The sequence below is a fragment of the Seriola aureovittata genome, chromosome 7 (genome assembly GCF_021018895.1).
Source record: "Seriola aureovittata isolate HTS-2021-v1 ecotype China chromosome 7, ASM2101889v1, whole genome shotgun sequence".
Taxonomy (NCBI): domain Eukaryota; kingdom Metazoa; phylum Chordata; class Actinopteri; order Carangiformes; family Carangidae; genus Seriola; species Seriola aureovittata.
The window spans coordinates 270,484-293,249 of NC_079370.1; the positions used below are offsets into that span (position 1 = coordinate 270,484).

Below are 22,766 nucleotides of genomic sequence, written 5' to 3' on the forward strand. Positions count from 1 at the left end.
GTGTTGGCACTTTGAGGTAAAGAGCAGAGTACAGTCGGCTGGTCATTATAACATCAAAATAAGCTGTGACACGCAGAATGAAGCATATTGCAGTCGCTGCACACTCATTACATCAGACACTTTGGCCATTAAAGGTGAAATGAGGATCATGAAATGTAATTATCTGCTTCAGGTTTGCCTTCTCAGTGGTAAACCCATAAAATCTAATGACTGACCAGCTTCTAACCACCTCACAAACTTTTAACTCTCGGCCAAAAAGAAATCTCAACTCAAGGTCCACTAACTCAGCTTTTGACTGTATCACATGGTCTTTATCCTTGAAATTATTTCCATGTTGAATGATGTGCTTCCAGTTTCATTTGACATGGATTGGCACTGGATGTACATAATGATTAATGGAAGTAGTGATCTCTTTATTTAGCAAGGCAGAAAGTCAGTTTTATGATGTGGTTTGGTTTGGTAAGGTTTAGGCACATAAGCAACTTGTTCAGGGAAAGATCATGGTTTGACTTAAAATGGCAATTTTGTTTTGACAAAGGAACAATGTTGACTTTCAGCACATGTTGTTTCCAAGGACAGTGTTGCAGATATTGTTGAAAGCCAGAATTTAAAAAAAAAAATTAGCATGAGATGTAAAAAGCCTTTATGGCTGAATATAATCTGGTGTTTTGCATTATTGTCCAATAGTGTTCTTGTTTTACCGTAGGGTTGTATCATCATTATCATGGAACGTTTTATTCTAAACACTTTCTGGACTTCTCATCCATAGTCGCTTCAAAGTTGAGTTCAACGTTGACCATTATAAATCTGGGCTCAACCTAGGTACGGTTAAAAGCTCTGGAACAAGTGGACCTTGACTCGAGATTGTTTCTTCAATTGATTAGCCATGTCTTTGCCTGTGGTAATGAGGTAGTATTGTTTCAATGATGCTGTCACTTAAAATGCTTTCAAATCAATGGTATTGACCTGATGTCTTGACTGTGATACAGTGTAATCAGCTGTGAAAAAAGGACTGTTGTTTGTCCAATCAGAATGGAGTATTTGCCAAAGCTGAAGGGTTCATCGCAGATACGTGTCTTCATGCTGGACATGCTGGGTTTCGTTTGCCCATGTAATAATAAGAGTGTATCATAGATGTAGGATTTCTAGTTTTTTACATTCTGAAAAGTGACAATAAGATTTAAACATGGACGTCAAGCCCAGGCACCGAACACCGGCCCTGTCCTCCTTATTCATTCAGAGAGGCCTCACCAATAACTTGTGTCACTGCAGGCTCAGGCAGCGTGACGACTGTTGACAGGATGTCAATAAGGGATTGCGAGTAACTGGTGTGTGTGTGTGTGTGTGTGTGTGTGTGTGTGTGTGTGTCGGAGCAACATCATTGCAGCAGAGGTAGAGAGACAGACAGAGGGAGGCTCGTTTGGATAAGTGCATTGGATGTGAGTCATGTTAACACCTCAGATCACAAGACCAGGTTGACAGAGGTGGTGTTTGTTTCTGTTAGCAGCCTGTCTGCTCCCTGGCGGCAACTTCCTGATGCAGAGAAGAAATTGAAGAAGATGCTGGGAGGTGTTTTTGGTTCTTATCTCACTTTTAGTGGTTATGCTGAAGGAAAAGTTTATCATTTGGGAAAATGTGCTTGTTCAATGTTTTTGAGCATTTTAAGTTGATGTGGTGAACAAACAGTTGCATTTACTCATGCAGCAGTTATTGAGCATCAGAAGCGTTGATGTGGAAGTAGCTAACTGTGTCAATGCAGTAAGACTGAACCAAAACAATAAAGCTGTGGGCTGGCCAGCTGAAACTGAGAGGAGCTGCAGATTTTGGGTGATAATTCTCTATAGGTTCATCACCAACGGGAAACCCTTTCACATTATCACATTTGATAGATTGCCATTCAAATATTAGTGGTTGCACCTGCTTGAAGATAAACTACTTTTAAAGCACTCCTTGGCGCGCCTCCAGCATTTGGGAGGTGTTTTGCACATAAGTGTGAGCAGTCAACCTTAGAACTTGTAACAGAATTATACTACCATTCCTCTGTAACTTAAATCCATGATTGTGCTTTTGCTGTCAGGACACACAAACTCTGGATCCCCCCCTGTTTAAATCTGCCTTGCTACCTCATTTGTTTAATTTGGGACGTCTTCATGGATCAAACTTTTTTTTTTTTTCCGTTGTGCCGTCCGGATGATTTCTTCTTCTTTCTGTGTTTCTTTCTTATGTTAAGTGTGTTGTAGAAGTGCTGTTCAGGTTATTATTATAATCTTGACCCTGATCTGTGGCAGTACACAGTTCAGATTATTATGCTCTACCGTCTCTGTGCTTTATGCAAAATACTTCATTAGTCCAATAAGGCTGCCGAATGAGCTAATTTTCTGGGCAATGGAAATCTAATGAGAGTGGTAGCGAGGGCTGGAAGTAATATCAATGTGTTTACTGATGAATGATAACTCATTATTGTGCCCTTTGTCTCTCTTCTCATCGCTTTCCCCTGCCATTACTCATCACCATGTCCTCCCTCGTTCTCCCTCCTGCCTCCTCCCTCCAGGTCTGATTGTTTACCTGGGGATGATGGTCGGGGCGTTTGTATGGGGCGGCCTGGCGGATCGGATTGGCCGACGGCAGACCCTCCTCATCTCCCTCTCCATCAACAGCGTGTTCGCCTTCTTCTCGTCCTTTGTCCAGGGATACAGCTCTTTCCTGTTCTGCCGCCTGCTCTCTGGCGTGGGGTAAGGACACAGATGAGTCACACGGACACAGCAGCAGCCAGAGCTGGAAAACCAGACAGTCACGACCACCGTGGTACATCAGTTAACTCGACAAGCGGAGCAAAGCCACATGTTAGAGTACAAATAAAAATACAGTGCTGTGTTGAGATACTGTTGGACGCTGTGATGTTTACTGCATTTCACAAGATATTTTGCAGTGAAGTGTTAGAATGTGCTTTTCCGTGTTCCTGACTCCGACTCCCTGTAACAGATTTGTCTTGTTGTACGAGGTAGTAATTCCATAAACTTAAGTTAACAACGACTACAAAATGATCCTGAACGAACAGTTGGGTTTAAAGTCATATAAATGCAGCTACTGTCACACTTATATGAAATTAATAGTTTGTGGCTTCTCTGCAGTCTGGTCTCTTAAGCTGTTTCTGCCCGCCTTGCTGAATGCTGGAAGCAGTCAGTGAAAAAAGCAGCTCTGGATCTGACTGTAAAACATGACCTTTAAGATGTTTTAGATACAGAAGGTCAATATTAGCATATCTAGCTTTAGCTCCAATAAAAATTCTATATGGCATCATGCTGTTTAGGTTTTACTGGTTATACTAAGGAATAAAAATAGATCACCTGCTTACCTCTGATTGTAGTTCAAGTGCAAGTTTATATTTCTTGTAGAAAAATTAGTCAATGCAGATGAAAACTGGTGCTGTAACCCTATTTCCTGCATTCAGCCCATTCATTCTTAACCAGTGTCTTTTTTTTAGTGGCACAGTTCTACTGAGGTCATTATGGGTCAGCTGTTCAGTGGGTCGACCACTTTGGTCCAGGCTGAATTATCTCAACATCTTTTCCATTGAAATATTTTGACATGCAGCAGTTTGTGCAGCTTTACACAAACAGTCATGGTTCCCAGACGATGGATCGTGATATCTAACACCCATCAGCAAGTTGACGCATTTGCTTCAGAGGAAAATGTCTTGACAATTCAGTGGATCCAAAACAATTTGGCGCAGACATTCATGTTTCCCACGGGATGTTAATTTCATTAACAATAAGCACTGCTGTGGAGCTGCAGAGGTCCCATCAGATTGTAAATTGTTGTAATGGAACATGTGCAGAGGCCATAAAGATTGCGCTGTCGACTGCAATCAGCTGGGCCATCACTGACGGCTTTTAAGACTTTAATCTTCACTTTTACTTTTAACCTGTTTTCTTTGCTGTCGTCCTTTTCCTCCCTCTTTCCACTCTTTTCTTTCTTCACAACATTACCTCATTTATTTTCTTTGACCATTGTCTTCTTTCTTGCTTCATTCTTTGTTCCTTCTCCTCTCTTTTATCTCCTCCACCACTTGCTTCTCCTCCATGGGGATCCCTTTATTCGTTCTTTTTTTAACCCCCCCCCCCTTCTTGCTCCACAGCATTGGTGGCTCCATCCCCATTGTGTTTTCCTATTACTCTGAGTTTCTGGCCCAGGAGAAGCGAGGAGAGCATCTGAGCTGGCTCTGCATGTTCTGGATGATCGGTGGTATCTACGCCTCCGCCATGGCCTGGGCCATCATCCCACATTATGGTGAGAAAAACAAACGCACAGTTAGATCACTCAGTCAGACGATCATTATCAAAGACAATATGTGTGCCTGGTAATCAGCATGTTGGTCGGTTAGCTGAACAGCCTGTCATGGGCTTCAGTTTCCATTTGATGCATCACTGTGGGGAGTTTGAGTTGGGTTGAAAAATGAGTGTCAATGAAATTTGATCTTATTTACTCCAGTCACCAGCGGCTACCTTAACATTGTTAGGTATAATCAGGGTTAATCTGATCGGTGGTTTCACTCTCTCAGCCTACAGTCGACCACAGCTCTTGCTTTGTGAGAGGAATCTCTGACCGCACCAGACAGAATGTTTTCACCAGCGATACAAGAGACAAGAATGAAGGAAAGTTTCTGCAGGGCTTTGGCATCATTGTGTTCAAATTCCACCTGCACAACAACAATAAGAACCGTTGTGCAGTTAGCTTTTCTAGATGCATGATTGTACATACTGTATATAATCTTAGTTTTACTCTTCATTCATTCATTAGCCATACCGCTTATCCTTTTAGTTTACCAATGAACCTAAACCTGCATGTCTTTGCACTCAAACAGAACGCGTCTATCACTTAAAATGTATTAATACATTTATCAATTATTCTAACTTCCTAACACCTAAATAACTCATTCAGTTAATGAATGACTGATAAAACAATCTACACTTACTGGATTTCACATCTCATCAGTCGATGTAGTAGTTTCACTTGTCATGAGAGTGACAAAAAGTATTATGTGTAAAATTTCACTCGCCTCTGCAAAGACCAACTGAAGCCGAAAATGTCCTGAATATTTTAAATTTGGTGCATGATCCGTTTCATTAACTTCCTTTTTGTGTCAAGAACCTGCCCACAATCTTGACATGAAACTGTACAGCTCAACTAAATTGATTTCAACCTTACAGATATTTCTCTTCACACAAAAGTGGCAGAATGAAAGGAGAATATTGCAGAAACATGAACAGGAGAGCAGCGTGGACAGGCAAAATGGATCAAATATGACAAATCACTGCAATGCAGACTCTGACAATGGAATAAATGCAAACAAACCGAGCATAACAGTATGAATATAGAGGAAGCTCCTTGTGTGCATCATTCAAGTCTTGCAGCTGCCTCATTGCTCTTGCTTTCTCTGACACCTCTCTTCTTTCTTCCTCCTTGTGTAGGCTGGAGCTTCCAGATGGGCTCGGCCTACCAGTTCCACAGCTGGCGCGTCTTTGTGCTGGTGTGTGCCTTCCCCTCTGTGGCGGCCATCTCTGCCCTCACCACCATGCCTGAGAGCCCCCGCTTCTACCTGGAGGTCAGCCTGTCAGCTCTCTCGCCGCACTCAGACTTCGTGGAAATATTATTTGAATACATTTTTAACTTCTTGAATGCATAAGCAGCCTTGAAAAAAAAAAAGACCTGAGTGCATTTGCAAAGTGGAAGACACAGTGCTGTAGACAAAGTGCTGTTCACAGGCTTTTCCAGAATATTTTGAATGAATAGATAAATATGTACATATATAAATCCTGGAGCAGGCTAAACAGTAAGATGCTGAAATCACCTGAAGTTGCAGTTTGAATAGTGCCACATTACAAAGTAGATAAGATAAAACACAAGACTTTTAAGACAATTCATATTGATCGCTCAGAAAACAGTCTCTCTTCTGATTGGGGGAAGAGAAGTAAAACTACATTGAGCCACAAGTATATCTTCTTATAGATACCAAAACTTCAAATAAAACCCTGCAAAAGTGTAAAATATGGGACCTTTAATTTGCAAGTGGGTTTACAACATGTGTCCCCATGAACATGTCAGTCCGTCACGTCTGCTTTCTTTCTGTTTTTATCCTGCAGAATGGGAAACACGATGAGGCGTGGATGATTCTGAAGCAGGTCCACGACACCAACATGAGGGCCAAAGGCTACCCAGAGAGGGTTTTCTCTGTAAGTCACAGCCTCACATTCACGTAGCGTCGTCTGTATGCAGGAAAAAATGTCTCCACTCTGATGTCTGTAGGCTCCTGCAGCAGTGCAGCAGGTTCTGAGCTCTGTGCTGCATAAATTTGCATATTAATAAGTTAAAACAGATTTTCTTGGTGTTCCCGTACTACTGATTACTACTGTAAGAGCTTTTAATACTTCAATGAAATAATATTTAACAACCTCTACATTACACAACTACATTAAGTAATAAAATGACATGTCATAACTGGCCTTGTTTTATATCATAATGTGAGTGGAGAGACAGATCAGGTGCCTCTCATCATCTTTCTGAAATGTGACGGAGGCTTTTTACTGTCTCAGGATTTTATGTGAGCTCATTTCTCACAGTTGATCTATATATTAATTTGAATAATATAAATGGATGACAATATAAGTATTATAATATAATCAGTATATAATTATACTGATCATCTGTAATATTTCAAAGCAAAGATTTGCAGTGATGAACAACTGTATAATAGTTTTGTACGTCTGATATAAAGTCACTTTTTTTTTTAATGCCTTTATCCATAATTTGGATCTCAATAAATATTGTGAAAACTCTTCTGATAAATACATTTACAAAGCACTGTAGAAACGAAATCTAAATCTGACGATTGTGCTGTTCCAGGTGACCACCATCAAAACAGTGAAGCAGATGGATGAACTGATGAACATGGGCGATAACACCGCCTGGCATGAGAAATGGAAGCTAAAGCTCTCTGCGCTTTTCCATCAGGTGACAAACCCTGGAGTTTGTTTGTTAGTTCACTGATTCTTATTTCAGAAGAGTAACTGTTCAGAGGAGTCAGAGAAATGATGCACTGAATCAGGAATGAACCTCTGTGGATACGAGCAAAGCTGCATGTTTTCTTTACAGTGGAATCCAACTCATAAGGATTTCAGTTCTGCCAAAGATAAACGAGAAATATGTCACATTCGACTGCAGTCTGTTTCACACAGTAGCTATCTTAAAGGAATAATTCAACATTTTGAGAAATACACCTAACTCATTTAAAATTCTTGCGGAAACTTAGATTAGAAAATCAATACCATTCTCATGTCTGAATGGGAACTTCGAAAGAAGAGCCAGGAGGTGATGAGCTCAGCGCAAACACTGAATCATGATTTCCCTGGCTCTGTCCAAAAATACCAATGATATAAAGTAAAAATACCAGTGAAATACACAAAGCTGAGCGAAGATAAATAAACATAAACATATGACTATTATGTGCAGTCCAGTCGGGGAAAAAGCTACTGCAATGGACACGATGTACAATGTCTTTATACAGGTCAACCAATAGGAAACAGGTGGTGTGCGGTGCAGTATGTGCATGGTATTTACAGTGTATTCAGCCTGTGTGTGTTAGTAGTTAACATGTGAAGGATGATATCTACATGTTATAACATAAATTGAGTTTAAAGCTAGTATAAGTATCAACCGTAGTTAAGTGTAGGTGAACATTTAGAGCGTGTTCAGCTGCGGGTTGTTGCGACCGCGGCAGAGCGCCAGCATAAACTCGCCTTAAAACCTCAGCTTCTCATTTTTACCGTTCTGTGTGTGTACGGATTAAACCAACATGAAACCAAATATTATTTATTTAACTTTTGTGGCCATAGTTTTGAATTTGAACAGAGCTAGACTGTTTCCTGTCTTAACGCTAAACTGAGCTAACAATCTACTGCCTCTAGCTTGATGAGAGTGGTACTGATATTTTTATTTAACTGAGCAAGAGACAGAATGAGTATATTCCTCCTTTTTTTATAATCAACATGAAATAAACTGTAGTCTGAACTGAACTGAGACTCTTTTCCTCTCGGGTTCTGTTTATGCGATACATCTTTTGTCTTTGTGGAGGGTGTGTATTCAGTGACTGGACGTGTGTGTGCTGCTGCGGCTGCCTCTGTTTGTTTACTCTATGCCGGGAGAGGGATTCTGGGACATGAAGAGAAACTGTGTTGTAGGTTTACTTTTTATCTTTATGTACTATATATTCATTATTTATTCTCTCTTTGTGTTTCTGTGCGCGTGTGTCTGTCTGTGTGTGTTTCTGCAGGTGTGGCATAATTTCCAGGCTGTTTTCTCTCCTGAGTACCGCCGCACCACCTACATGATGATGGCTGTGTGGTTCTCTATGTCCTTCAGGTAGGGTCAGTTTGAAGAATGATGCACCACTGCAGGGTTTGGATGGATCATATTGCAGCTTACTTAAAGGTTACATACAAGAGCATTGATTCTCAATAGTGATCCATTCGTGTATAACTAGCACTGTAATGATATAGCAGGCTGAGGTGGAGCTAAGCTTAATCACTTTTTATACTCTTGGTTATGTAATCCATCATGTATAATTTTCAGCTATTGTAAATATAGTCACATGTTCGTCAGATGTTATGTTTTTAAAATTCATAAGCTGCAGTAACTAGTAACTATGGTAACTATGGCTGTGTGATGAAGGAGTTGAAGAGTAAAATAAAAAAGTACAGTACTTCAAATTTGTTCTTAATTAAACTACTTGGTTGCCTCTACTTACCCTACATGTACGTAGTTACTCCACCACTGAAAACGTGTCTGAGACATTTTCAGTTTGATACGACACTTTGTTAAAGCAAAGACATAATATTATTTCTTGGATTCATCTGCCACCTAATAATCGTGAATCCCTAAGGCACCAACATATATAGGTTACAACCAGCACTGAAGAGTGTGGTGATTAGGCCGGAGATATAGGCTACAGTCTCTGGAATATTCAAGTACACAGTAACACTGCTGATGTGCTTCTTCAACAGAGACATCATCTTTTCTCTCTGGGCCAATTAGTCTTAGCTTTGTCTTTCTCCACAGCAGTACTCTCACTGTCTCTATCTCTCTCTCTTCCTCCTCTTCGTCCTCCAGCTACTACGGTCTGACAGTGTGGTTCCCCGATATGATCAAGTACCTGCAGAAGCAGGAGTACTCTTCCCGCACCAAGGTTTTCGTCAAGGAGAAAGTAGAACATGTCACCTTTAACTTCACCCTGGAAAACCAGGTCCACCGCCAGGGAGAGTACTTCAATGACAAGTGAGTCAGCTGCGTTCCCTCGTTAGTGCCGGCCTGTCGAATGAGGGCAAACTCATTTTGTGTTAAGTCACATGATGGCCAGGTGCCTTTTACTCCAAGGATGTTGGCAATTTTCCACATCTCCAATACATAATGGATGAATTTATTCACACAGTCTGAGTACTTTGTGGTGCATGACAACAAATCAGATGAAAATATGAATGAGGCTTCAAAATATTTTATTCTGAACATTGCTTTGCTTTGATTGGATGAAAGCCCTGCAGAGTTGTTCATGTTTAACGAGCCCGTCTTTGATGTTTCCTTTGACCTTGCCTTTTCAACCTGAACTCCGCATGTGATTTGCATTGTTAAAATTCAAACAACAATATGGTAATAGAATATCTGACAGCCTAATGGTTTCAACCCCTGTGATGAAAGACTTCTCTCTCTGTCTCTTTGCATCACCCTTCTTTTGCCTTCTATTCATTACCTTATTGTCTTAATTCCTTCATCCCTGCCTGTAATTGCCTGCAGGTTTATGAACCTGAGAATGAGGTCTATGGTGTTTGAGGACTCGCTGTTTGAGGAGTGTTACTTTGAGGACATCACCTCCAGCAACACCTTCTTCAAGAACTGCACCTTCATTGCCAGCATCTTCCACAACACAGGTAGGAAACAAACACAGAAACACACTAAACTATGGCCTTACATCAGCGAACACCTTTAGGCAATCTGTTCCAGAAAGGATGAACAGGGAAAATCACATGAATTATAACTGAAAGGTTTATTTCCAATGAAGCAATGGCTGCAAGACCAGTGGTGTCTGTGTGAATGTTTGAATGAGTGGCAGGTGTGCTGTGGAGGTGTTGTATGATGCAGAAAGAGAAACCGGCTGTAGCCAGACAAACAGTGCAAGTCAGGAGAGAGAGACAACTGCCTGACTGACTTCAGCTGAAATAACAACCCTCATCTCTGCCTTGCAGGCTCTTGAAGGGACAGGTCATGAAGTTTGGGAAGCTATTGTACATTGCCTTTAAAATCCAAACTTTTCTAGAACTTACTGTATAGTGCTTAAATTTTCAATAAGCCTTAACAAGGTTGATAAAAATCTGTTTTGAAAATAAAAATGTGCTGTAAGTTGTGTTTAGGTGCGTTGTGATGATGATCTCATTTCTCCTCTCTGCCCTTATTCGCTCGCTGCTATTTATACCACTTCCAAAGATCTCCTTATGAAGAACTATCTGTTAGGTAGAGCGATTGGCACAGTTTCACTCTTTGTGTTTCCTCTCTGCAAAAGCAATCCAGTTAAAGGTTTGTGTGAGTTCAGTGGCGTCCTCCAGCCCTGTCATGTGCTCTGTACAGATGTTCTGATACCGTTTTTATCTTCCCAATACCGATTTCAATACCTGAACTTGCGTATCGGTTGATACTGAGTAAATAAAAACAACAACTGTATACCACTAACTCTGTATAGATGTGATATGATTGCTATCATTGTTATATGGCATGGCTCATATTTAACCCTGTAAAACATGAACAGATACATAAATGCCATAGAATCTTTCTTTTATTATATAATTTGACTGCCTTGCAAACTGTACACGTTGCCTTTTTACTGGTGGTACGTTCCAGTGTAACATTTTGCCAATGGCTAATGTTACACTATTTTACCGGTATTCTTTGCCACTCCTAGACAGTAGTTTCCAGTGGATTTTTAGCCGTTTTATCCGAGTGTGAAACTATAAAAATGGATAATAAATGATGTGGTATCGGATAGTTGCATAGACTTGCGTATTCCCGATACCCAATACCATATTTTAGGCAGCATCAGAGGCATTTCCGATACTAGTATCGGCATCCGAACAACTCTTTTGCTGTGTACAGATGATATTCTTCAATTACAGCTGTTTTATTACCTGTACGATCTGTTACAATCCAGTACAATAGCCTGTGCCATCTTATTATATCTTATAATGTTCAGTTTCAGTGGACACTGCATTTTCCAGCCGGTAAAAAAAGCGGCAAAATCAGCTCCAAGTGTTTGTCAAAATGGTTGCCGATGCCAAATGCAGCTTTGCAGAGCTGCAATGTCTCCTAGCAACTCGGAATGACTCCTCCATAGCTTTAAAATTGCAGCGCCACCTCTCATCTCAAACTGTCAATAGATTTTTCTCCACTAAAATGGCACAAAACGGGTCACATGCAGAAATCTGATGAGAAGTGTGTATGTGGACACTGGCCTCTATAGAGTCTGCAGCTGTGCACACGCACGCAAACACAAAAGATGTATCAGCCGGACCTACCTGTTGCTTTGTCGGTTGTTTGCAGTCTTCACACACGTCGAGCAATCACTCGCAGCTGCTATCAGTGCCGACCAGAAGCTCCTCATTAGAATGAGAATTACAAACTTGTTTGCTTATTAAGTCTCAATCTCTCCTTGGGCTCCCTGTTCAGAAGTTATAGCTGAGTGATAGTTGCCATAGTGTATCTTATTATGCGGCTTGATGGGAATAAATCACATGGCGAATGCAGTTGGGCTGTGCAGGTATGACATCATGATAGTCAGTGCATCGTAGTATTGTTACTGCAAGATGTCAAGAATTCATATTCACCTTTACTGAAACAGAGTGACTTGGCAAATTATACTGAGCTTCGAAAAGATTTGAAAATAATAAAATACCTAACAGGAAGCAACATATAATAACATCTTTACTTCTATGTTTAAGAGGGCTTTACAGTGTGTACAACATAGAACACCCTCTGTCTTTAGACACTTGATTCAGATAAGGACAAAACACACATAAACTCCTTTACAGGGAACAAATAGAATAAATCTCAGGGAAAGCAATAAAAGAGGAATAGGATAGCTAGCACATGTAGTAAGTATACATACAGTTAGTAGTAGTAGTAGTAGTAGAAAACAGCTTTGGGCAAAGTTAAGTACTAAAAAATGTCTGAGTAACAAACTAAAAGGCAGCGAGCTGGATTCACTAGCACGTGTAGAACATGCAGGCTACAGCAGAAGGATATGGTACAGTGTTTTCACTCAGTACTTTTTGAGGCTGTTCTTTGTGATGGTGTTGTACTGGACTGCTATTTGTTGAAATGAGAAGTTGCACTTGTATGTCTGTATTTTGATTTTCTTGACAACCGCTCAGCAAATGGAAAGTTTTTTGGATGAGCGATTCTCGAGAAAAATCCAAACATTGCTTTTCTACATGTTGCATGGTGTTAAGAAAAAATGGACACAGATGAGTTACAAAAGCTAGTTACTATAATGTTACAGGACTGTGGGGTAAGAGTTTTTTGTTACCACTAGTTGACTGAGTTATTAACCAACCCCTCCAATCCCTCTCCTCCTCTGCACCCCCTCCCTCCCCCTTGTTTCTCTCCAGATCTCTTCAAGTATAGGTTGGTTAACTGCAGGCTCATCAACAGCACTTTCATGAACAACAAAGAGGGCTGCCTGCTAAGTGACGTCAGTGATGACAACAATGCCTACATGGTCTACTTTGTCAGTTTCCTGGGCACCTTGGCTGTGTTGCCGGGCAACATTGTCTCCGCGCTGCTCATGGACAAGATCGGACGGTTGAGGATGCTAGGTAATCACTCGGCATCATGTGTGTTGAAATGGAAGAGGAATGAAAGCTAAGTTAGTACATCGGCATCTTGACAATTCAGTTTCTTAAAGACAAGCCAGGAAAACAGGGTGTTAAAAGATAAAAGATGAGAAACACACTCCTCTACTTTGCCCACCATTGGTTTGATGCTCAAGACACAATTCCTATTTGCTGCTGTGGAGCTGCTCAGTTGTTGCCAGTAGATATCGTAGCCGATCTGCAGAACAAGTTTGACAAGTTCCAGATCTCCTGGTGACACCTGAGGAGTACTACATAAATAACAGAAAATCCAATGATGCTTGCTTCTTACACAGAGGCAAGGCCAGCCCACATAAAAAGCTAATGGTAAATAATGTCTAGAGAGTTGAGAGTGAAGACCGATTTAAGCATAAAACACGTCACCATAATCTAAAAACAAAAATGTCTTCTTCAAACTTTAGTTTGCAGGATCTTTGGAAACAAGCCTATTATACTGTTAAATAGCTTCAACTTCATTCTTAGTTTATCAATGAATACTTTAATATGGACTCTTTGTCATCAATCCAGATGCCCATGTATTCTTAGAGCTTTGAAACTGAGAGGGTCAATTATTCTTGTTTTAGGAAACAGAAATATTCAGTGTTTATGCACAATAGCTAAATGATTTGGATTGAGCACCAATGGGACCATGTTTATTGCTCTTTCTAGCGTGTACCATGTGTACAAATGTAAAAAAATGCTAAGTCTAAGGCTAATGCTAAGTAATTGTCAGTTGAATAATGCAGGATCTCCTTCCTGTCTTCATACATCACTCTTTTCCAACACCTTTCTTTTTTCCCCTCTTTTTCTACAGCGGGTTCCAGTGTGATATCTTGCATCAGCTGTTTCTTCCTGTCCTTTGGCAACAGCGAGTCAGCCATGATTGCTCTGCTCTGCCTGTTCGGGGGAATCAGCATCGCCTCCTGGAACGCCCTGGATGTGCTGACTGTCGAGCTCTACCCCTCTGACAAGAGGTAAGCAATTTAGGCCTGCCCTGAAATCTCCTTGACACCATGAAGACACGGTCACCGGTGCTGAATGACATGTTAAATGATGTCATAAGAGTTGCCCCCACAATGATTGGTTGGCTTACAGGGATGGATGACATTGTGGGATGCAATCATTGGTGGGGCTTGTGATTTAAAGCATTTAGCCATCTTGTTGCCACCCAATGGCTTTAGCAGGATGTGCTGCTACTTCTTTTTGTCCCACTTTAAATAGCAGAGTATGTAAATCCTAATTTGATTTACTGATTGAAAATCAGCCCCATATGACATAAAACATGGCTGTTTCTATGTTGAACATAATTCAAAAATCTCACCGAAATGGGATCATGCATCTTTAGTGTTGCCGCTCTGATTTCAGTAGAACAGCTTTTGAGAGTTTTGATTTTAGGATATGTGGCTCCATCTTGTGGTCACATACATTTCCTACAGCCTCTACAATCAATAATGTGTAAATACATAGTTCTGAGATTCACCTAAACAGTTATTATCAGGAAGAACATGGCTGTACTTGGGAAAGATGAATCTTCTGCTGGTGTATTACTCCACTGATTTTCTACTTGAAAATGACTGGTTGTTTTTATTCCTCCTTTAAATGTGATCAAATGATAAATAAGGAACTGACTCTTTCCTTCTTGTCCGTCTCCTCTTTTTTCCCCCAGAACCACAGCGTTTGGCTTCCTCAACGCCCTCTGTAAACTAGCGGCTGTGTTGGGCATAAGCATCTTCACCTCGTTCGTTGGTATAACCAAGGCTGTGCCCATACTCTTTGCCTCGGGGGCACTGGCGGCGGGGAGTTTTCTGGCCCTCAAACTACCAGAGACGCGGGGCCAGGTGCTGCAATAGTGTGGCGCCAACAACTTTCCGGGGGGCAGAAGAGTTTTCACCACACTGTGAACGAACAGCTCAAGAGCCCTCCAGATCCTACTCTCTAACCCCTCCCCCCAAGTAAAGTTTGTGCACATAACACAAGCGACACAGATGTACTGAGCTGTAAATACTTGAGATTGGTGATTATTTGATAGGTACCCCTCCATGCTATATATATATATATATATATATATATATATATATACACATACATAAGTGGAGCTGTGACAAAACATTATAATGCCTGAATAAGCTTTGAGCTGATTGAGACAAATTATTCATGATTGCTCAGAACTGGTGCCAATGATAACATGAGGAAAACATAATGTTAAGTTATTCAGTAGGAGCGTGTCATTTTATATCCCTGGAATACAACAGTACATTTAGATTTGCCCCCACCCAATACAAGTACATGCACCTGGGGTCGGAGGTCAGGTCATGGGGGCTCTTGATAATGAGCCATGCAAATAGACTCATAGAAATGACCACTAGCCATTGTCGCAGAGTTCTCTGTAGTCACCTCCATTCTTCTGAGCAAATTCAACTCACCTTTCAAGTCTTAAATACGTTGCCATTGTTGGACGTAGAATCAAGAATTTGACATTTTATGCCTTGATTTGAAGCATTTTTGACTTTGCGGGGTAAAACCAAGACACAACCTCTCTTGGCTTTCTCTTTAACAATGACCTGTCCTCATTCTTTATCTCCCAAAGGTCTAGTGTTAGTGTACAGACTGCCATTTTATAGATTATAGAACATTCCAGGTTTGCTTTTGTTGTTGTTAGACTGCGATAAGGAGATAAATCAAGTTTTTTCCCTTTAAGACATAGTTTTTTGATCACCTCCGAACATGTCACGGGTCATCATTCAAAGATAATTCACTGTCATGATTGCCATTTCATCACAAAGACGAAGCTAATTCGTTGAAATTTACATTTGAAGCACAACCATTAGCCAATGTGAATGTCCCGAACATTTTCTTGCCTTGATGAAAATGTTCAGAATCTCACTCTCAATGTTCATTTTTCAATCATACTGTATATCCCTTTGTAAGAAATGCCTTTTTAGTACCTCTCCTCCCAGACTTACAGTGTGCCGGTCTCTTATAAGATATGTTTTGGAGGGTGTTATGCATGTCACAAAGTATGTATGTAACTTTATGAAAATTGAGAGTATACAACATGTAGCCTAAACAGCATTTTTGGACATGTTACATCTGCTCATTGATTGGTCGGGCCTACCTTGCCATAATATTTAGATCTTTCTGACCGATAAAAGACAGTGCTTTTATGCTGCTGTTGCTAACAGTGAGGAGTCTTACCCCACTCTCCTTAGAGCACACTGCACAACTTAAATGAAAATATTCCTTTTATTCACTTAAACCATACTATTACATGTGAAAGCAATCAAAAGCATAAAAAAAAGAAAAGTTACACTGAAAGGCTACACTTTTAGTTTTGATGGTTTTGTTGCAGGCGCAAAGTGTGTTAAGTGTGTAAGAGATGACAGATAAACTATAATCTAATTCCTTGTATGAACTGAATGTTTATATTAATGTGAGTGTGCTTCTTAGTGCAATATTGAACCTCTGCAATATTGAGATTTTATTTTATTTTATTTTATTTATTTATTTGTGTTTATTACCATTTCACATTTGGCAAACTCTATCTTATTGGTTAATGGATGTGGGGTAGTTGTCTTATATAGATAACTGAACATGGTGGGATATCATACTGAACATGCTCAACCTGTTTTTGCTCTTGGATCAAGAAAGTGTGAAAGAAATTCTGCACCCACAGTAAACACAGCAGAGTTTGCTCTATTTTATGTTTTCCTCATTTGGGCACAGAACACGTTGAACAGTGAGGATTAATCGGAGTTGAGAAGGATTATTCTGCTAATGAGGGGTATGAATTTGGAGTGCACTGGGACCTCGTGTTTACTTGTGCTTCATTATACAAACGTAGCTAGATACAACATGAGATTCACCTTAGAGAACTCACTGCCAAGGGCTGATTGTCATATATCCCACACAGGTAACAGCACAGAGTGTTGGTGAGAATTATTGCCACATTCCCCTGATCTAGAAAAGTAAGAGTGATATGTTCACAATTGCATGGCAAAAGAAAAGAAAAGAACAAACAATCATTGACATGTCAGATTAATAAAAAAAAAAAGTTTTTGTCCAAACTGCCATTTTGTAGGATAGCAGCCATACGTAGACTCAAGACAGTTGAAAAAATAGACAACCCATTGCACTAAGTGTACACTGTCGTACATGCACAATTGTGAATGCCTTGAGTTCTTCAAGGCACGTCCTGATGCAGCCTTGCTAGAAATTTAATGAAAAACCAGGGGAGTGTTTAGCAAGCGCACAAAGACCAAAACCTACCAAATGACAATATTGTGAACATGAGTGCAGTTGTGAACATAGGTGCTTCGAGCTTTGATGACTTGCCCCTTACATTTCACCTCTCAAACTATCTCACACTAATCTAATTTCAAATTTGACATCTGACCCATTATCTATGAGTGTGCCATGGGTACCACCTCTCATTAATTATTGCCAAATATTTTGTATGGCCTGAGTTTACACATTACACCATCAATTCTCTGTTATAGATATGAATATATGTAAATAAAAATAACATAATGTAACTAATAAGATAGCTCTTCAAACCTTCTGACCCCTGGAAATATATTATATTGCAGTCTGTCTTTGTAGGTTTTCAGCCATTGGTCATGTTAAACAAGAAGAACTGGACTTATTGCTGTATGTGGTAATTAAGATTTTATTTTCACAACTCATCTGAGAACTTGTCTTTAGGAGTCCAGGTGCTCTTGTTTTAAAACTGCGAGAAATAATGGCTTCAGAAGCCGAACTTGCCAGCAAGTCAGAAAGCAAAATTTGCCCAGATTCCCTCGTAAAAGCACACTGATAGTATATAAATGCACATTAACTGTACAAATATAAAAGCTAAGCATCAGCAGTTCTATTCTCTGTATGTTGTCCTGTATCACCCATGGAAATAAGAACAACGATGTCAAGAAAACTGTTGTATTTGTTCAACATGGAATGCTGTTAAAATGCTAACCTGTCTCAGTGACTCAATTCAGGCTCCGTCCAAGTCAAGATTGTCTCTGGTAGATACATATCTTAGCTTATGTTACAGGGTTTTTTTTGTATAATTAACTTGTTGCCTGAGCAACCGGCAGTTGTGAGTGCAAAAAGTTAACAAAGCAATAAGTGTTTGGGTAATTGTCTCTAATTCTCTCCTTTGAAGCTATTGGGAATTGGAGGGCATTACTATACGCTGGCCTCGTCCACTAAAATGCTGAATGTTGGCTTAGTAATGACACAGGACTAAACAGCTAACATTCGTGTGTACTCTCTAAAACAACCCTAGGTCTTGAGGCTTTTGTCAATAAGATTTCATCGCCATTAAATAAATGTAACAAAAAAATTATCACCTTGGTCATTGTACTGTGCTGTAGAAACTGTAGTTGATTGTTTGTAAGTATAGAAACTGTCTGTGGAACCATAAATATAAAAAAAAGTTATAAAAAAGAAGTGTAAATGAACAATGATGTATGTTGTCTTTGATTTTGTGCATTTTGTAAATGAGAATGAAATATAAGTAAATACCTTAATGTTAAATACCAGTTATGAATCATAGGTAGCCTAAATGTGACAACATCAGTTCTGTTTAAAGGTGTGTGAGATTTTTTCTTATATTTTCGCATTGTTGATTTTTGATTGGGTTTGCACTAGGTGGTGCAACTGACCCTTTGGAATCACAATGGATAACAAAGAACCATGACGAATAAACAAGTGGAAAAAAATATAAGTCAATCTTTGTAATTTCTTTATGTCTGTAAATATTGGTTTAATATAAGCTATTTTTGTCTAAATTGAGCAATTCATTTAAACTTTTAACTTTTGTGTAAGACACACACTATTTTTATATTTATTATGGAAAATCACTGGAGCAGAACAGCTGAGAATGGCTGCAACATAGCAGTCTTCAATTTGGCTTTTATTTTCAATGCCTTTATGTCGAAATTCTGACAGTAAGCTACATCATCCTGACTTTTATTTTTAATTTTTTGTCTGAACCATTTTTTTTAGGACTTTTTTGTATATTTTATAACCTATTTATTTGCCTACAGGAAATAGCAAGAAACGTAACATCATAGGCATGTTAAAGACAATAATACTGTACCTGAAATCACCTTACTAGAAATGATTAAAAGACTAAATCTTCTAGAAGCGCTGCTGGAAAACTACAAACCCCAGTGTTTGTGCTTCCGGTGCGTGTTACGTCACTGTTCCAGAGGCTCAACTGACTTCACTTGCAAGGTGAGCAGCTAAAATCAGTCTTTACTTTAGCTAACGTCTGCTTCTTAACTTTCCGTTTAATTCAACTAAACTGTTAAGCACGGGCAGATATGTTATTTGTATTGGAGCTGTTCGTTGTAAAGACTTTTACACTGTCTCAGGTTGCTTACGTAGTGGGTGATGTTTACAATGAAAGCTAACCGCTAATGCTAGCAAATCAACATTGAATTTCACTGGCTGTACTTTAGCTTGAATGTTCACCTAACTTTCAGCAAGGCTGGCTCTTTAAAGGCCTTGCCGTATTTAGAAGTAGTGTCACCAACTTATGTGCAACCAACTGTAATAGTGACTTGAGAGCCGATTTCAGCTATTATTCATTTGGGTGGAAAAAACGTGGAGACATTGTTTATTTCCATGCTTTAAGTTTAGCTTCCGCGCTAACCCGGTGCTAATTTACTGGGTTAGTTGGTTTTGCGTATGGCAGGTCATACATTTTTGTAACCTGTCATAGCAAACGGTCTGAATACTTATGTCGACGTGATATTCTTCTACAAATTCTATTTTCCCTTTGTCATCATGGTGTGTTGAGTGTAGATTGTTGAGGGGGGAAATTAATTTTAAGGATTTTAGCATGAGGCTGCAACATGACTAAATGTGAAAAAGAGTGACGGGGTATGAATACTTTCTGAATGCGTTGTAGTATAACCGCGTCTTATCTCATCTGAACATACGTAAACATTATAAATACAACCAGTTGTACATGGCTACTGTTGCATAAGAGCTAAGTCCCTCCAATATTGTTCTTGGATGGTGTGTTGATTATACACCCCAAAGCCTGTTATTAAACTAAGATACCTGCTAGAACATGAATGTCTGTCCTGTCATTAAATAAGTTGTCATCTGTATTTATACCCATCTTGCTCTGTTAGGTGGTCTCCAGCCACAACCTCTAGATGCTGCCCAGTGTCCTCCGCTGTGTTCGGCCTATCTCTATCACTCCTGCCTTAAGCCGGCTTCTGGCTCACTTCAGACCACAAATGGACCCAGACCCAAGCCGGCCTGTTGAGAGGGCTATTAGAACCAAACTCACCAACACGCTCAAGCCAGACCACTTAGAGGTACACAATGAAAGTCACATGCATGCCGTGCCCCCTGGTTCCGAATCCCACTTCCGTGTCCTGGTTGTTAGCGCCCAATTCAAAGGTCTGCCACTGATACAGCGCCACCGTCTGGTTAATGAAGCTTTGAAGGAGGAGTTGAGTGGCTGTGTTCATGCACTTGCTATACAGGCAAAAACACCTGAACAGTGGGGGAGTAACCCCACCTTGGCTAAGAGTCCACCATGCATGGGAGGATCGAGGGGAGATCACACAATGGAGGAGAAACTGAAGGCTGGACGAGAATGAAGTGCTGGACTATGAATCAGTGCTGGACTGCAATATGAGGAATACAGGTGAATGCTGTAACAGAGATATAAAGATTCATATTTCTTCCTCTCCCTTTTCTTCTTTTTCTTCTTTCCTTTTTGATTTTATTCACACATCCTGGATTTAATGGCAGTTAGGATTCTGTTTTGTCAGTCATAATAAAACCATCATTGTAAACATTAAGTTTGCAATTGTATTGAACATGTAAATTTTGCTGTATCAACTAGTGTCACATGGCTGTTGAACAAATTCAGTACAAAGAACAACAAACACTTAAATTCCACAGGACAATATTTCCATAACAATACTCTCAATGATATCAGACTTATGGAGTAAAATGCTAAAAGTACTCGCAGGGATTTTGCCTAAACAACATTGTTTTTTCTTTTGTTTTTTTTGTGAGCCAGTCAGCTCTTTGTAGGTTGGTGTGTGTATCAGTACAAACCTCTTTATGTGTTCTAGTATCACAGGCCAATAGTCAGTAGTGGAAGGTCATGTTTCCTCATTTCTACAAGTGAATGAAAGTAAACAGAATACTTAAAAAAAAATGTAAATACATTTCTGCAATTCAAGATCGAAAATTTAAATAAAGTTATTTAAGCAGGCAGGATATTTATTGAAGTCTTTACACATGCATTGGAAGTGGGAAGGGGTAACACTTGAATTCAATTATAGTGTTCTTTAACATAACTATAAATGATGGCCCGGTATGAATATGTGAATTGTATTTGACTGAAACGAGGCAGTGTCATTACTTTGAAGATCAAGTCCTAAGAATCAGGACCTTGCCTTCATTTACTAAGTGCTATATTCACATCCCCATATGTACATTGAACTAGTCATTGAGAGCTGAAATCATTTGTCATGGACAGGAGGAACATTTGCAGTGACCAACATCTCTTTGGGCAAAAAATGTGAAGCCGTCCTTTCAATACCTTTTTTACAAGATTCACTATAACAGGCATTCTCCGGATGTACAGCATGTTATGCTCAAAGCAAATGAATCACAAACAAAGGGTGCTATAGTTGCAAAAAGTTCTAATTTTGTGCTTTCAATGCATTTACTTATTGAAAATTATAAATGAGGCCTGTGTTACATTCCCTTCTTGGTGTCTTGAAGTAAACCCTTACCAAGTCTGTAAGCCTAGTCTGCCTTCTACAGGCTTGTGACCCAGTTGTAATTTAAATAACATCCTTCTGTAAGGCCCAAATAATCACTTTCCTTCATTATGCTAGTGTAGAAGAGTTTAAATTTTCAGTTACGCTTATTTACATTGCAACCATCTCAGACAACAGTATTATTAAAGGAATGGAACTCAGATTTAGCTGGTTTTTAGAGTTTTGTTAAAATGTATTTCTGTGTTGTTGGACAGGGACTAATGCCCTCATGAGATGCCTGTGCTTCAAGAGGATGTCAATACCACTAAACAACACATGAGGGCAGTATGTGCACAAACTAAATGACAAATTGAACTGGGTGAGTGGGCTGATGAATACAAGATGTCTTCATTATTCCCCTTAATAAAGTCCGTCAGACAGTTTTCAATCTTCAATTGAACATGCCGTCAAACACAAACTACTGATAATTAACAGAGGACTAATTTGTTAGAAACTGGACCAAACAATATATTTTCATAACTTTAAAAATCTAATTATTAATCCAATACCAAATTTTGTGACACAAAATAATTACTCTAGACAAACAGAAAATCAGTCTCTGGTCAAAGTATGGTTAAGTGGTTAAGTAAATAATAGCTCGGTTATATTTTTACATGCTCCTTGTCTCAGCTCTGCAGTGATTGGTTGAGCAAACCAGAGGACAAAAGTACAAAATGTTCGGTAGTTTGCATTTGCTCTCAGAATGACGCACTCTACTGTGTGTGTGTGTGTGTGTGTGTGTGTGTGTGTGTGTGTGTGTATATATATGTGGGTGGGCGTCTATTTTTGTCTTGGGGTTGTATGTGTCACTGTGAAGGTCTTCTTGTCCTTCCCTCAACCCTGATGACGGCCAAAGATCACTCCTCAAGCGTGTGAGAGAGATAAGACAACAGATATACGTAAAGGGGAAGAATAGTCATTCGGGGTCTTTACCAGCAAGTCTTTCCCCTAATTATCATTCATCTGCAATATTCATTTGCTCCAGAAAGATATTTATTTAGATTTGATGCTACACAAGAAT

General features: G+C 39.7%; 2 protein-coding genes across 2 annotated transcripts in view; both read left to right on the top strand.

The window, feature by feature from the left end:
- sv2a (synaptic vesicle glycoprotein 2A) overlaps positions 1 to 18,669 on the top strand; it is a 45,543-nt gene extending 26,874 nt beyond the window's left edge. Inside the window, exons 3-13 of the mRNA XM_056381368.1 lie at positions 2,552 to 2,732; positions 4,139 to 4,290; positions 5,472 to 5,605; positions 6,144 to 6,233; positions 6,904 to 7,011; positions 8,330 to 8,418; positions 9,166 to 9,330; positions 9,844 to 9,977; positions 12,705 to 12,911; positions 13,762 to 13,921; positions 14,614 to 18,669. Coding sequence (XP_056237343.1) covers positions 2,552 to 2,732; positions 4,139 to 4,290; positions 5,472 to 5,605; positions 6,144 to 6,233; positions 6,904 to 7,011; positions 8,330 to 8,418; positions 9,166 to 9,330; positions 9,844 to 9,977; positions 12,705 to 12,911; positions 13,762 to 13,921; positions 14,614 to 14,797 — 1,604 coding nt within the window. The 3' untranslated portion in view covers positions 14,798 to 18,669. The remainder of the gene's footprint in view (positions 1 to 2,551; positions 2,733 to 4,138; positions 4,291 to 5,471; positions 5,606 to 6,143; positions 6,234 to 6,903; positions 7,012 to 8,329; positions 8,419 to 9,165; positions 9,331 to 9,843; positions 9,978 to 12,704; positions 12,912 to 13,761; positions 13,922 to 14,613) is intronic.
- Positions 18,670 to 19,100: 431 nt separating this feature from the next.
- Positions 19,101 to 21,192, top strand: bola1 (bolA family member 1). The gene is made up of 2 exons (XM_056379676.1): positions 19,101 to 19,181; positions 20,090 to 21,192. Exon 2 carries the CDS (start codon positions 20,114 to 20,116, stop codon positions 20,564 to 20,566), a length of 453 nt encoding a protein of 150 aa, XP_056235651.1. The 5' UTR covers positions 19,101 to 19,181; positions 20,090 to 20,113; the 3' UTR covers positions 20,567 to 21,192.
- Positions 21,193 to 22,766: the final 1,574 nt, after the last annotated feature.

Excerpts from the sequence above, each read along its gene's own strand:
- bola1 (XM_056379676.1), top strand. The coding sequence starts at position 20,114 with ATGCTGCCCAGTGTCCTCCGCTGTGTTCGGCCTATCTCTATCACTCCT.